Here is a 14,694-nt window from a genome sequence, read left to right on the forward strand (position 1 = left end):
ATCTTTTCCAGTTCCCACCATTTACCTGCAAATTTCATCATTTCCTTGTTTTTAATTGCTGAGTATTATTCCATTGTGTAAAAGTACCACATTTTCTGTATCCATTCCTCAACTGAGGGGCATCTGGGCTGTTTCCAGATTCTGGCTATTACAAATAAAGCTGCTACAAACATGGTTGAGCAATGTCCTTGTTGTATACTTGAACATCTTTTGATATATGCCTTAGCAGTGGTATAGCTGGAACTTGAGGAAACGCTATTCCTAACTGTCTGAGAAAGGGCCAGATTGATTTCCAAAGTGTCTATAGAAGTTTACATTCCCACCAGCAGTGGAGGAGGGTCCCCCTTTCTCCACATCCTCTGCAGTAAGTGTTGTCACTTGAGTTTTTGGTCTTAGCCATTCTGACAGGTATAAGGTGAAATCTCAGGGTCATTTTGATTTGCATTTCCCTGATGACTGAGAACGTTGAACATTTAAGTGTTTCTCTGACATTCGGTATTCTTCTATTGAGAGTTCTCTGTTTAGTTCTGTACCCCATTTTAAATGGATTACTTGTTTTATTGCTATTTAACTTCTTAAGTTTTATATATATATATATATACAGGATATTAGCCCTCTTTCTAATATAGGGTTGGTGAAGATCCTTTCCCAAGCTGTAGGCAGTCATTTTGCTTTGAAAATTAAGAGTTTAAGTTATCCTGGGTATAGTTAGCCTGAGTATAACTCCATTTTGAAATAAAGAGCCATCTTGACTGGGAGCTGAAGTCAGGTACCAGGAAATATCACAAAAAGTACACCTGGCAGAAAAAAAAAGTTAACGCTCCTAGCAACAGGCTCCAGGAAATATCACAGAATAAATGCTTCATAGAAAATAGAGACAAACTCCCTGGCAATAATCAATGGGTATCAGCTGGAAATTGGGTAGGAAATTTCTCCCCAATATTTTAGATACGCTTTAGAAAAATAGCCATTATGATTATATGCCTTAGACATTGTGATTGTGTGCCTCAGAAAAGGTCACCCTCCCCTACTAAACTTCACCTAATTCTGTAACGCCAAGGCTTGTGCCTCCCTGCTTGCTGCCATGGAAACCCCCTGCTTACAGACTTTTCCTTTAAAAATCCTGTTCACTCAGAGCCGGAGGTCTCAATTCTCTATTGCTGTGTCAGGAAGACTTGGGTCCCGAGTTCGAAAGCTCTCATAATAAAGCTCTCTTGCAATTGCATCCAGTCGTCTCCTGGTTGTTGCTGACGGTCCTGTGAACCTGGCATTACAACAACAGTGTCCATTCCTTTACTGAAGCTTTTCAGTTTCATGAGGTCCCATATATTGATCATTTCTCTTAGATTCTGTGCTGTTGGTGTTCCGTTCAGGAAGTTGTCTCCCGTAACAATGAGTTCAAGGCTCTTCCCCACTTTTTCTTCTAACATGTTTAGTGTCTGGTTTTATGTTGAGGTCTTTGATCCAGTTGGATCTTAGTTTTGTGCAGGGTGATAAATATGGATCTATTTGCATTTTTCTACATGTAGACATCCAGTTAGATCAGTGCCATTTTTTGAAGATGTTATCTTTTTTTTCCATTGTATTATTTTGTCATCTTTGTCAAAAATCAGGTATCCATAAGTGTATGGATTTATTTCTGGATCTTCTATTTGATTCCATTGATCCACCAGCCAATTTATATGCCAGATCCATGCAGCTTTTATTACTGTTGCTCTATAGTACACCTTGAGATCAGGAGATACCTGATGGAGATACCTCCAGAAGATCTTTTATTGTAAAGGATTGTAGCAATTCTGAGGGTTTTTTTTTGTTATTCCATATGAAGTTGAGAATTTTTCTTTCAAGGTCTGTAAAGAATTGTGTTGGTAATTTGATGGGAATTGCATTGAATCTGTAGATTGCTTTTGGCAAGATGGCCATTTATTATGTTAATCCTGCCAAGCCATGAGCAAGGGAGATCCTTCAAACTACTGATATCTTCTTCTAATTCTTTCTTCAGAGAGTGGAAATTTTTTCATACAAGTCTTTGACTTGCTTGGTTAGGGTCACACCAAGCTACTTTATGTCCTTTGTGGCTATTGTGAAGGGTGTTGTTTCCCTAATTTCTTTCTTAGCCCTTTTGTCTTTTATATACAGGAGGGCTACTGATTTTTTAAGTTAATTTTGTATCCAGCCACTTTGATGAAAATGTTTATCACCTGTAGGAGTTCCCTGGTAGAATTTTTGGGGTCACTCAGTTATACTATCATGTCATCTGCAAATAGTGATAATTTGACTTCTTCCTTTCCGATTTCTATATCTCCTATAATTGTCTTATTGGTCTAGCCAGGACTTCAAGAACTCTGTTGAAGAGATATGAAGAGAGTGGACAGCCTTTCCTTGTCCCTGATTTCAGTGGGATTGCTTAACATTCTCTCCATTGAGTTTGATGTTGAGTATAGGCTTGCTGTATATTGCCTTTACTATGTTTAAGTATGTGCCTTGTGTCCCTGATCTCTCCAAAACTGTAAATATGAATGGATGTTGGATTTTGTCAAATGCTTTTTCAGCATACAAGGGGAATATCATGTTTTTTTTCTTTCAGTTTGTTTCAATGATGGATCACATTGATGGATTTCCACATATTGAACCATCCCTTCATGCCTGGGTTGAAGCCTACTTGGTCGTAGTGGATGATATCTTTGGTGTGTCCTTTTACTTGGTTTGTAATTATTTTGTTGAGTATTTCTGCATCAATGTTCAAAAGGGATATTGGCCTGAAATTCTCTTTCTTTGTTGGGTCTTTGTGAGATTTAGGTACCAAGGTGACTGTGGCTTCATAGAATGAGTTTGGTAGTGTTCCTTCTGTTTCAATTTTGTGGAATTTTTGAAGAAGATTGGTGTTAACTCTTCTTTGAAGTTCTGGTAGAATTCTGTGCTGAAATCGTCTGGCCCTGGGCTTTTTCTGGATGGGAGACTTTTGATGACAGCTTCTATTTCCTTGGGGATATAAGACTATGTAATTGGTTTACCTAGTCTTGATTCAGCTTTGGCAAGTGGAATCAATCAAGAAAATTGTCCATTTCATTTAGATTTTCAAATTTTGTGGCATATAGGCTTTTGAAGTAAGACCTAATGATTGTTTAGATTTCCTCAGTGTCTGTAGTTATGTCCCCCTTTTCATTTCTGATTTTGTTGATTTGGATAGTGTCTCTCTGCCTTTTTGTTAGCTTGGCTAAGGGTTTGTCTATCTTGTTTATTTTCTGAAAGAACCAGCCATTGATTTCATTGATTCTTTGAATTGTGTTATTTGTTTCTAATTGATTGATTTCAGCCCTGAGTTTGATTATTTCTATCTGTCTACTCCTTTTTGGTGTGTCTTCCTCCTTTTTCCCCCCTAGGGCTTTTAGGTGAGTTTTTAAGTTGCTTGCCTTAGATGTTTCCAATTTCTTCTTGAAGGCACTTAGTGCTATGAATTTTCCTCTTAGCACTGCTTTCATTGTGTCCCATAAGTTTGGGATTCCCCTAGTGTGTGAATCAATTGGCTCCATTTTCCGGTCACCCAGCTAAAACCCAGAAGAGATCCTGGGTTCTGCAGGCACTCAGTTGCCAGACCAGAGCCGTCCTCCTTTGTGTATTGATGACCTTCCCAAGCTGAACTGTGGGCACCAAAACACCAGAGACTGAGAGTCCTAGTCATAAGAAAACGCCACAGTGAATGAAGTAAATGGGACTGACCTCAGGTCACCCAGTCTATCTTTGAAAAATGTCCCACAGATTGGTGGGTGCACAGCCTCCAGCCCAGAGCGGAGCACAAGGCATGAGCCCAGAGACATGCTGCTTGCCCGACTCTCTGTCACAGACAGAACTGTGGGCCCCAAGGCACCTGAGACTGGGTTTCCCTCTCAGGAAAAAAAACCACACAGTGAGGGAAACAGCAGGGTGGACATTAGCGCATTTGGCTGACACCCGCCACCCCATCACCATACATGGAAAACTTCTTGGGAAATTTTCGCAGGTTCCTGCCCAGTCACTAGCTTGGAGTCACCACACACCAGTGGCTGTGCACTCTACCCGCCACTCCAGACACCACATATTGGGTCTCCCTGTTGGGAGGAAACTCCACGGTGAGGTGTCCCTCCCTCAAGACATCCAACACTGGAAAAGTTTCTGGGTATCCAAAGGCTCCAGTTTCTAGCCTCTTGCTGCATGCATGAAAGCTGTGCTCACCTGCCACTAATTACCGCTTGGGTACTGGGGCATAGAGCTCGATTCTCAGACCTACAGCAGACTGGGATTCCCGAGATCAGACCCCAGATGCTGCTCCAAGGGACAACCAGCTATCCCTAACTAAAGTGACCAAGCCGCTGGGCACCCAGTTTACAGCATCAGCTCACTAAAGTTACAGCAAGACACCCAGAAGCAGGGCAGCTGTCTCCAGGACTTCTTGGGGTGAGAGGAGAGCCACCTTGACTAACAAAGACCACAGTTACCACTCAGGTCTATACACCTGGGTTGAGCTTTGGCAATTCCTGTAAAACATCAGCCATTCAGTGACCATACCCAAAAATCTGAGGAGGCCTCCTCGAGGAAAAATCATCTTCCTGCCAAAGGGATTCTCCCTACCACAGGATTACAGGAAGCATGAGAACCTAACACCCAACACCTAAGATAGCCCAATGGGTAGAGGCCAGCATGAAAGCTCAACCAACAATAGACAGAGTAATATGGCATCTCCAGAACCCAGTTATCCAGGGGTAAGCACCCATGGACACCTCAGCATAAATGAAATTCAATAAGATGACCTTACATCTATGCTTATGAAGTGAATAATAGAAGAAAAAATAAAATGTGTAAAGAACTAGAGGAAGATAAAGACAAACAGATCAGGCCATTCATAAAGAAATATGGGAAGCTAAGGAAAAACACATTATGGCTATCCACAAAGAAGTGTGAAAAGATTTAGCCAAACAGTTTGTGGCATTTAGAGAGGAAATACTTAAATCATTGAAAGAAATAAAAGAAACAGAGGACTTTTCAAAAAAAAAAAAACAGCTCAAGGATTTGAGGGAAAATACAGTCAGACAAGTGAAAGAAATCAACAAAACATCTCAAGATCTGATATAGATATGGAAAAATTAAAGAAAATACAAATGAAGGAAATTTTGGAGAGAAAGAACTTAAGGAAGAAAACAGGAACTACAGAGGTAAGCATAACCAATAGACTACAAGAGATGAGAAAAAGAATCTCAGGTGTGGATGATACAATGGAAGAAATTGATGTATCCATCAAAGAAAATGTTAAATCTAAAAAATTCCTGACACAGACCACCCAAGAAATCCAAGACAACATAAAAAGACAAAACTTAAGAATAAAGGGAATAGAGGAAAAAGAAGATTCCCTCCTCCAAGGCTCAGGAAATATTTTCAACAAAATCATACAAGGAAAATTTCCCCAACTTAAAGGAGAGGCCTATAAGAATACAAGGGGCCTACAGAACACCCAATGAATTAGACCAGAAAAGAAAATCTCCCCCCACCCCACACACATAATAATCAAAACAGTAAGTATATAGAACAAAGACAAAATACTAAAAGCTGCAAGGAGAAAAGGCCAAGTAACATATAATGGCAAACCCATCAGAAAATCACACCTGATTTCTCAACAGAGACTATGAAAGCACAAGGGCCTGGACAGATATCATCCAGACCCTAAGAGAACACAGATGTCAGCCCAGGCTACTATACCCAGCAACACTCTCAGTCCTCACAGACAGAGAAAACAAGATATTCAACGACAAAAACAAATTTCAACAATACCTACACACAAATCCAGTGTTACAGAAGACACTAGAAAGAGAAATACAACCCAAGAAAACTAACTGCTTTCAAGAAAACACAGGAAATAATTAACCTTACTACAGCAAAACAAAAAGTAGCCAAGCACGCAAACACACTATCACAACCAACATCAAAATCAAAGGATCTAACAGTCACTGGTCATTAATCTCTCTCAACATCAATGGACTCAATTCTCCAATAAAAAGACACAGACTAAAATAAAAATAAATGAATTAATTTATTAAAAAACACACAAACTAACAGAATGGATGTGTAAACAAGACCCAACAATCTGTTGCATACAAGAAACACACCCAAGTCACAAAGATAGCTATTACATGAGAGTAAAGGGCTGGAAGACAGTTTTCCAGCCAAATGGACCCAAGAAGCAAGCAGGAGTCGTCTTTCTGATATCTAATAAAACAGACTTTTAACTCAAATTAATAAAAAGAGATGGGTCAGGACACTTCATACTCATCAAGAGAAAATTCCACCAGGAAGACATCACTATCCTGAACATCTATGCTCCAAATACAAGGGCACCCACATTTGTAAAGGAAACATTAATAAAACTTAAACCACACATTAATAGTGGGAGACTTCAACACCATCCTCAACCAAGGACAAGTTAACAAAACAGAAATTAAACAAAGAAATAATATCTCTGACAGAAGTCATGAATCAAATGGACCTAACAGACATCTACAGAATCTTACACCCAAACACAAAAGAATTTACCTTCTTCTCAGCACCTTATGGAACCTTCTCCAAAATAGACTGTATAGTTGGTCACAAAGCAAGGCTCAACAGATACAAGAAGATTGAAATAATCCCTTGTATCCTATCTGATCACCATGGACTAAAGCTGGACCTCAACAACAATGGAAATAGCAAAAACCTACACACACGTGGAAACTGAACAAATCGCTAAAAAATGATAGCTGGGTCAGGGAAGAAATTTAAAAAAGAAATTAAAGTCTTCCTAGAATTCAGCATGCTTTCTTATAGAAATCAGAACTACCAGCCCATCGATGGCCCTCTCACAATGAGCTGAGCCATCCCCCATCAATAACTAAGAAAGAGAATGCCTTATAGACTTCCCTACAGCCCAATCTTATGGAAGCAATTTCTTCATTACTTCATTACATGTTACTTCCTTTCACACAACTTAAGTATCAGAAAATACTATAAAATTATCAGAGTACTTACTATACCCAGCAAAACCTTCATTCACCCCAAATGGAGAAGAGTACCAAATTCAAGTAATGTCTATGCAGAAAGTCAGCCCTACAGAGGATACTAGAAAGAAAACTTCTACCCAGGAAGGTAACTACACCCCTCAAATATACAGTATATAAATAAAAAGACACAAAGTAACAGAAGGCATAGGAAACAGGACACATCATTCTGTGCATACAAGAAAAAGACCTCAGCCACAAAGAAAGACATTTAAATGAAAGTAAAGAGCTGTAAAAATGCATTTCCAAGCAAACAGGCTCAAAAACAAGGTGGAGTAGCCACTTACTATCTAATAAAATAGACTTTCAATTAAAATTAATAAAAAGAGATGGAGGACATTTCATACTTACCAAAGGAAGAATAAACAACAATGATATCTCAATTCTAAATACCTATGCCCCAAATACAAGGGCACCCACATTTATAAAAGAAACATTATTAAACTTAATCCACACATCAATTTCTACACATTAATACTGGGAGACTTCAACTCCCCACTCTCATCAAAAGACAAGTCAATGAAACAGAAACTAAATAGAGAAACAATGACAATAACAGGGGTCATAAATCAAATGGCCCCAACAGACATCTACAGAACTTTTCACCCAAACACAAAGGAATTCACTTTCTTCTCAGAAGTTCATGGAACCGTCTCCAAAATTGACCACATGGTAGGTCACAAAGCAAGCCTCAACAGATAGAAGAAGATTGAAATATTCTTTTGTATCTTATCAGGCCACCATGGACTAAACCTAGACGTTAACAACAATAACAATAATAAAATGTCTACATGTGCATGAAAATGAAACAACTCTCTACTCAATGAAAGCTGGGTTAGGGAAGGAATAAAGAAAAAAATTAATGATTTCCTATAATTCTATGAAAATGAAGATACAATGTACCGAAATTTATAGGACACAAAGAAAGAAGTGTGAAGAAGTAAGTTCATAGTCCAAAGTGTATTAAAAAAGAAACTGGAGACACCTCACACAAGCAACTTAATGTCACACCTGAAAGCCCTAGAAAAAAGGAAACATGTGCAAAATAATTAGACAGCTGGAAATAATCAAACTCAGGGAAGAAATCAATAAATTAGAAACAAAGAGAGCGACTCAAAAATAAATGACAGCAGGAGCTGGTTCTTTGAGAAAATCAACAAGATAGACACAGCCTTAGCCAAGCTAACTGAAAAGCAGAAAGACATTATCAAAATCAACAATATCAGAAATGAAAAGGGGACATAACAACAGACACTGAGGAAATAAAAACCATTTTCTGCCTATATGCCACAAAATTTGAAATTCTAAACGAAATGGCCATTTTTTGATAGATTTCACTTGCCATGAATCCAGATCAGTTAAACAAATTAAATAGTCCTGTATCTCCTAACAAATAGAAGTAGTCACCAAAAGTCTTCCATCCAAAAGTAGTCTAGGGCCAAATGGTTTTAGCACAGAATTCTGACAGACCTTCAAAAATAGCTAATATCAATACTCTTCAAAATACTCTTCTATTCCACAAATAGAAACAGAAGGAACATTAGCAAAGTCATCTGTGAGGCCACAATCACCTTGTTACCTAAACTACACAAAGATCCAACAAAGAAACTGTATCAAACCAATCTCCCATATGAACATTGATGAGAAAATTCTCAATAAAATACACACAAGCCAAAACCAAGGACACATAAAAAATAGTATTCACGATGAACAAGTAGGCTTCATCCCAGGCATTCAGGGATGGCTCAATTTACAGAAAAACAACAATGTAATCCACTGTATGAATAAACTAAAAGAAAAAAAAAACACAGGATCATCTACTTAGATACTGAAAAAGCACTTGACATAATACAACACCTATTTATGTTTAAAGTATTGGAGACATCAGTTTTACAAGACATATACCTAAACATAGTAAAGGTAATATAAAACAAGCCTAAAGCCAACATCAAATCAAATAGAGAGAAAACTAAATCAATCGTACTGAAGTCAGGGACAATTTAAGGCTGCCCACTAACTTTTGATTTCTTCAACAGAGTGCTTGAATTCCTAGCTAGAGCAGTAAGACAACTGAAGGAGATCAAAGGAATATTAATTGGAAAGAAGTCAAAGTATCACTATTTTCAGATGATATGGTAGTATACATAAGTGATGCAAAAGATTCTACCAGAGAACTCCTTCAGCTGATAAACACCCTCATAAAGGTTCTGGATAAAAAATTAACTCAAAAAGAATGAAAGAAAGAAAGAAATGAAAAAGAAAGAAAAGAAAGTGAAAAGTTCTGTAGATGTCTGTTGGTGCCATTTGATTTATGACCTGTTATTGTCATTGTTTCTCTATTTAGTTTCTGTTTCATTGATTTGTCTTTTTTTAATTTAATTTATTTTATTTTTCTTATTAGTTACATTTTGTTAATTCTGTATCCCAGCTGTATCCCGCTCTCTCATTCCCTCCGCAATCCCACCCTCCCTACCTCATCTCCTCCCTGCCCCTTTCCAAGTCCACTGATAGGTGAGGAACTCCTCCCCTTTCATATGACTTCGTTTTATCAGGTATTTTCAGGACTGGTTGCAAAGTCCTCCTCTGTGGCCTAACAGTACTGTTCCTCCCTTGTGGGGTGCGGAGGTCAAAGAGCCAGTCATTGAGTCTTTTGATGAGAGTGGGGATTGAAGTCCCAGTATTAATGTGTAGAAATTGATGTGTGGATTAAGTTTAATAATGTTTCTTTTATAAATGTGGGTGCCCTTGTATTTGGGGCATAGGTATGTAGAATTGAGATATCATTGCCTGTAGCCTTGCTGAACACAAAAGACAAATAGGCTGGGAAAGAAATTGGGGCAACAACACCCTTAAATATAGCCACGAAAATCAGAAAGTGTCTTGGTGTAACTCTAACCAGGCAAGTGAAAGACTTGTATGATAAAATTTCAAGTCACTGAATGAAGAAATAGTAGAGGATATAAGAAGATGGAAAGTTCCCCCATGTTCAAGGATACATGTTACAGGCATGCCCATAGACTGATCATATTAAGGCATTACTCAAATGAGTCTTCCTCCACTCCAATGGCTCAGATTTGAGTCTAGTTCACAGAAAACATTCTAGGACATGAATAAATATGAGACAAAAAGTCTATAAATGTTTTAGACCATATGAAAATGTTAGGAAAGAGGTAGTAATATTTTTATAAAAGTATGAGCTATTTTAAAATTGAGGGACAAGGGTGTCAAACAGGGGCTTTAGATGAGAATTCAATAGAGATGTCGTTACAGCACCGTGTCTGACGCACAGCTACATTCTCAATCTTTATCGGGCTTAACAGAAAGCCTCAGTCCAGTGTGAATTACCTTTAATTCTTTTTTTTATTAATTACACTTTATTCATTTTGTATCCCCCCATAAGTCCCTCCCTCCTCCCCTCCCGATCCCACCCTCCCTCCTCTTTCTGCATGCATCCCACTCCCCAAGTCCACTGATAGGGGAGGTTCTCCTCTCCTTTCTGATCTTAGTCTATCAGTTCTCATCAAAAGTGGCTGCATTGTCCTCTACTGTGGCCTGGTAAGGCTGCTCCCCCCTCAGGGGGTGGTGATCAAAGAGCAGGCCAATCAGATTATGTCAGAGGCAGTCCCTCTTCCCATTACTATGTAAGCCACTTGGACACTGAACTGCCATGGGCTACATCTGTGCTGGGGTTCTAGGTTATCTCCACGAAATTATTTCCTCAATATGTCTCCTCAGAATTTAAGGCCAGGAAGTATTTTTTTCTCTCCTCCCTAATGAGGCATACACCCCTTCATTACACAGTGAAAACCAGGGCTCCTGGGTATTTCTGTTTGTGTTTTCGTTGTATTTCTAATACCCCAGCCTAATTTAGTAGCTTGTTTCCCTAGCCAAATTATGCTAGGGGTTGAGTGTGAGCACCTTACTGTCCCCGCATCCTGTGTAATGTCTGACATTTTGTTACAATTGGGCTTATTTCATAGGCGCCCTTTGTTGTATCCTAGGGGACGCTTCTTTGGAAATAAATAATGTAAACATCATAAAAAAAAGTATGAGCTAATGAATGCTCAAAAAAATCTTAATAAGTGGTTGTTTACAATATTCTTTTTTATTTATTTTTTATTTAATTTTTTATTCATTTTAAAATTATTATTATTAGTTACATTTTATTAACTCTGTATCCCAGCTGTATCCCGCTTCCACATTCCCTCCCAATCTCACCCTCCTTACCTCATCTCCTCCCTACCCCTTTCTAAGTCTACTGATTGGGAAGGACCTCTTCCCCTTTCATCTAACCCTGTTTTATGAGGTATCTGCAGGACTGGCTGCAAAGTCCTCTCTGTGGCCTAACAGGACTGCTCTTCCCCTCGGGGTGGGGAGGTCAAAGAGCTTGACATTGAGTTCTTGTCAGAAATAGTCCCTGTTCCCCTTACTATGGGAAACCAATTGGTTACTGAGCTACCACAGGCTACATCCAAGGAGAGGTTCTAGGTTATATCCATACCTGGTCCTTGGTGGAGTATCAGTCTCAGAAAAGACCCCTGTGTCCAGAAATATTTGGTCCTTTTGGAGCTCTGATTCTTTCCATGTCATGCTAACTCCCCCTTCTTTCATATGATTCCCTGCACTCTGCCAAAGGTTTGGTTATGAGTCTTAGCATCTGCTTTGATACACTGCTAGGTAGAGTCTTTCAGAAGCCCTCTGTGGTAGGCTCCTGTCCTGTTACTTGTTTTCTCCTACATCTAATGCACATTGCATTTGTCTTTCTAAGTGAGGATTGATCATCTTACCCTGGGTCCTCTTTCTTGTTTATCTTCTTTAGGTGTATAGATTTCATTATGTTTATCACATCTTATAGGTCTATATAAGTGAGTATATAAATGTCTCTCTCCTTCTGGGAAACTTCACTCAGAATGATCTTTTCTAGATTCCACCATTTGTCTGCAAATGGCAGAGCATGTCAGTCCTCCTACAATATTCTTATTAGGATAATGATAGTAGCAGAATAGGCAGACAAATCAGTTTTAAAGAACATAAATCTGAGAAATCTCCTGTGTTATTTCTAAATGTCTACTCATCAGATAATTTAGATAGAAAAATAAGAGCATACTTCATAGATTATTTACTTATTCAGTTAAAGTGGAAATAGAATATGATGAAATGATCTCTTAATCCACTACTTTAAATGAAAATTAATGTGCAGGGTTCTGCATTCACATTTGTTTCTGTAAGGGAGCATCTGTGAGAAGCTGTAGAATAATCACCACAGTGCTGAATCACCTCAGCCTGACTCCGACTAAATCTTTTATATCAGAGAAATTGGTGTACAGCTGATGGGCTGCTTGTGTTTGTGTCTCTGGTGGTGTTCAAAATATATCTGTATATTACATCTTCTTTGTTAGTTGTCCCAAGAAAAGGGGAGTTATCAAATACAAACAGAATGCAAATTCGAAGAAGATTCTGGAGATGAATAAAAATCAGTGGAAACAGAAGAGCAGACACCCAAGGTGTACTTCTCAGTTAAATGATTGCAGGCCAGACACATTATAGAACTTCAGGAAATGATTTAGAAGACTCTCAATGGCCATTCTGACTGTGTACAAAGTAAAGGCCACATAGTAATAATTTTTGGAAAGAGACCTCAACTATAAGGTTATAGGCAAGAATGGAGGAAAGTGCTCAGGATCAAGATAGAGTTAGAGGAGGAACCATTTTCACTGCTAATACACATAAGAATAAAACAATGGAGAACATAATCCAGGATGATTTTTAGACATCAGATCAACATCCTAGAACACTTGCAGTTGCTCCGTTTGGTCTACTTTTATATATTCCAGAAACAACTATATAAGAAATTTTTTTAAGTGTATTCAGAAAAATAAATTTGGGAAATGCATTATAGAAGAGAAAATTGTTAATCTTTTATAGTAAAAATACTGTTTTCATGACATGAACCACTTTGACTATTTTAGCTATATAAATGTTGATTTTTTACATGATATTATCATTTCATCCATCATATACATAGCTCGTGTAACCAAAAGTATACAATTTTTCAAGTACAGGCTTGTTGCTGCATCATATAGAGAAAAACACATATGCATAAATATAGTTACCTGAGCAGCTGAAAGTAGAGAGCAGAGGAAGAGGAGAGTAACAAAGGGTTAGCTATGATGAAGTAGAAGGGGCTCTGTCCAGCATTAAAGTACCCAGTCTTCTATGACACAAAGTTGTGGTTTTATATGAGATAAAATATGATTCTTAAGAACTTATATTTACCTTGAATTACTCCATCAAAATATGAATTATTGAGTCTAGTTATAAAATTTTGAATCCGTGTTGGTCTATGCTATATTATTTAAAAACCAAATGTGTCACCACCCTCAAATATTTGATGATTTTTTTTAATATATGAAAATATTTCTTCCTTTACAGTCATTGATTTTTTTTATTAGCACCCCACCATGACTTTAACAAATACACAATAATGTTACGCCAAAAACAATTCACCTTCATAAGTATATTTTATGTGATAAATTTGTATCATTTGTCTTTCTACTGGTGTTCATGTATTTGCAAACACTATTGCTCTATTTCAGAGTGCTTTTGAACTGATTTAAAAGATTCAGGGTGGCTGTATGGGTAAGCTCACTTTATTTCCTCTATACTATAGAGAGTCACACTTTAATATTTCCCATTAACTTGTGTAAGAAAAAAAGAATTTTTTGACAATATTACATATTCTTGCATATTAAAGAAAAGCTAAAAACAGCCTTAAGTGGCCACCCTCACAGAAAGGTCATCTTGGTGAGCAGATCCATATAAATGAGACAAAGCACTGGACACATAGCAAACAGATAAATTTTTAAAATCTGTCTGAGAAAAAAAAAGATTAGCAAAAAAATAATAATAAAATCAAAATACTGCTGTGCAAAACAAAGAAAACAAAACAAAACAAAACCCACATATACAAAGATATGTGTGGGGGTACAAAATTGCCCCCAAAATTTCATGGTAACTGTCCTGTTGTGAAATCAGCTGCATGAAACATAATCAAGAGTTGTCAGTAAAGCAACATTCCAGGTACTCAGTAGTCTTTGCATTCAGCAACATCGACTGTCCTCACAAGAGCACATTTACACTTAAAGAAAGCCTAGAAGTACAGCCCATTCTTAGATTAAATTATGCACACTCTAATATTACAACATTGAAAATATTTAACTAGTCTGGCATTACAAGTCTGACAAAAGAAGATCATGAAATTCCACTGTTGCTTTTTTCAACATGAAAGTTATTACTTTTCCTTTGAAATAAAAAGTGGAAAATAGACTTGAAGAGATTTAAGAATGGAAAACAGAGAATGTGAAAAAAATAAGGAAGTTTTAAATTAAATCTTTTCAGGCACATGAATTCTGCACTTGTACAATAAATACTTGTACTTACTCTATATCAATTTCCTTAGGAGAAAATGTGATCTTTGTATCAGGAAAAATGCCCCGTGTGTAATAAATATGAAGAGGAAAAAATGCACCAATCATCATTTCTCCTTGATGGAAAAAAACTCCCCTTATGTTTAGATAGCATTCACGGTCAGAAAAGGCCCAGACAAAATTGGGAATATACAAGAGCCAGAAGA

The 14,694-nt window shown here is 37.6% G+C and overlaps 1 protein-coding gene across 1 annotated transcript in view; it reads right to left on the reverse strand.

The window, feature by feature from the left end:
- LOC129675419 (vomeronasal type-2 receptor 116-like) overlaps positions 1–14,680 on the reverse strand; it is a gene marked incomplete at both ends in the record, with an annotated part of 31,124 nt that extends 16,444 nt beyond the window's left edge. The window contains one exon of the mRNA XM_055605441.1: positions 14,502–14,680. Coding sequence (XP_055461416.1) covers positions 14,502–14,680 — 179 coding nt within the window. The remainder of the gene's footprint in view (positions 1–14,501) is intronic.
- Between the last annotated feature and the right edge of the window lie 14 nt (positions 14,681–14,694).

Source organism: Psammomys obesus, unplaced genomic scaffold, assembly GCF_907164565.1.
Source record: "Psammomys obesus unplaced genomic scaffold, mPsaObe1.curated_primary_1811, whole genome shotgun sequence".
In the NCBI taxonomy this organism is placed as follows: domain Eukaryota; kingdom Metazoa; phylum Chordata; class Mammalia; order Rodentia; family Muridae; genus Psammomys; species Psammomys obesus.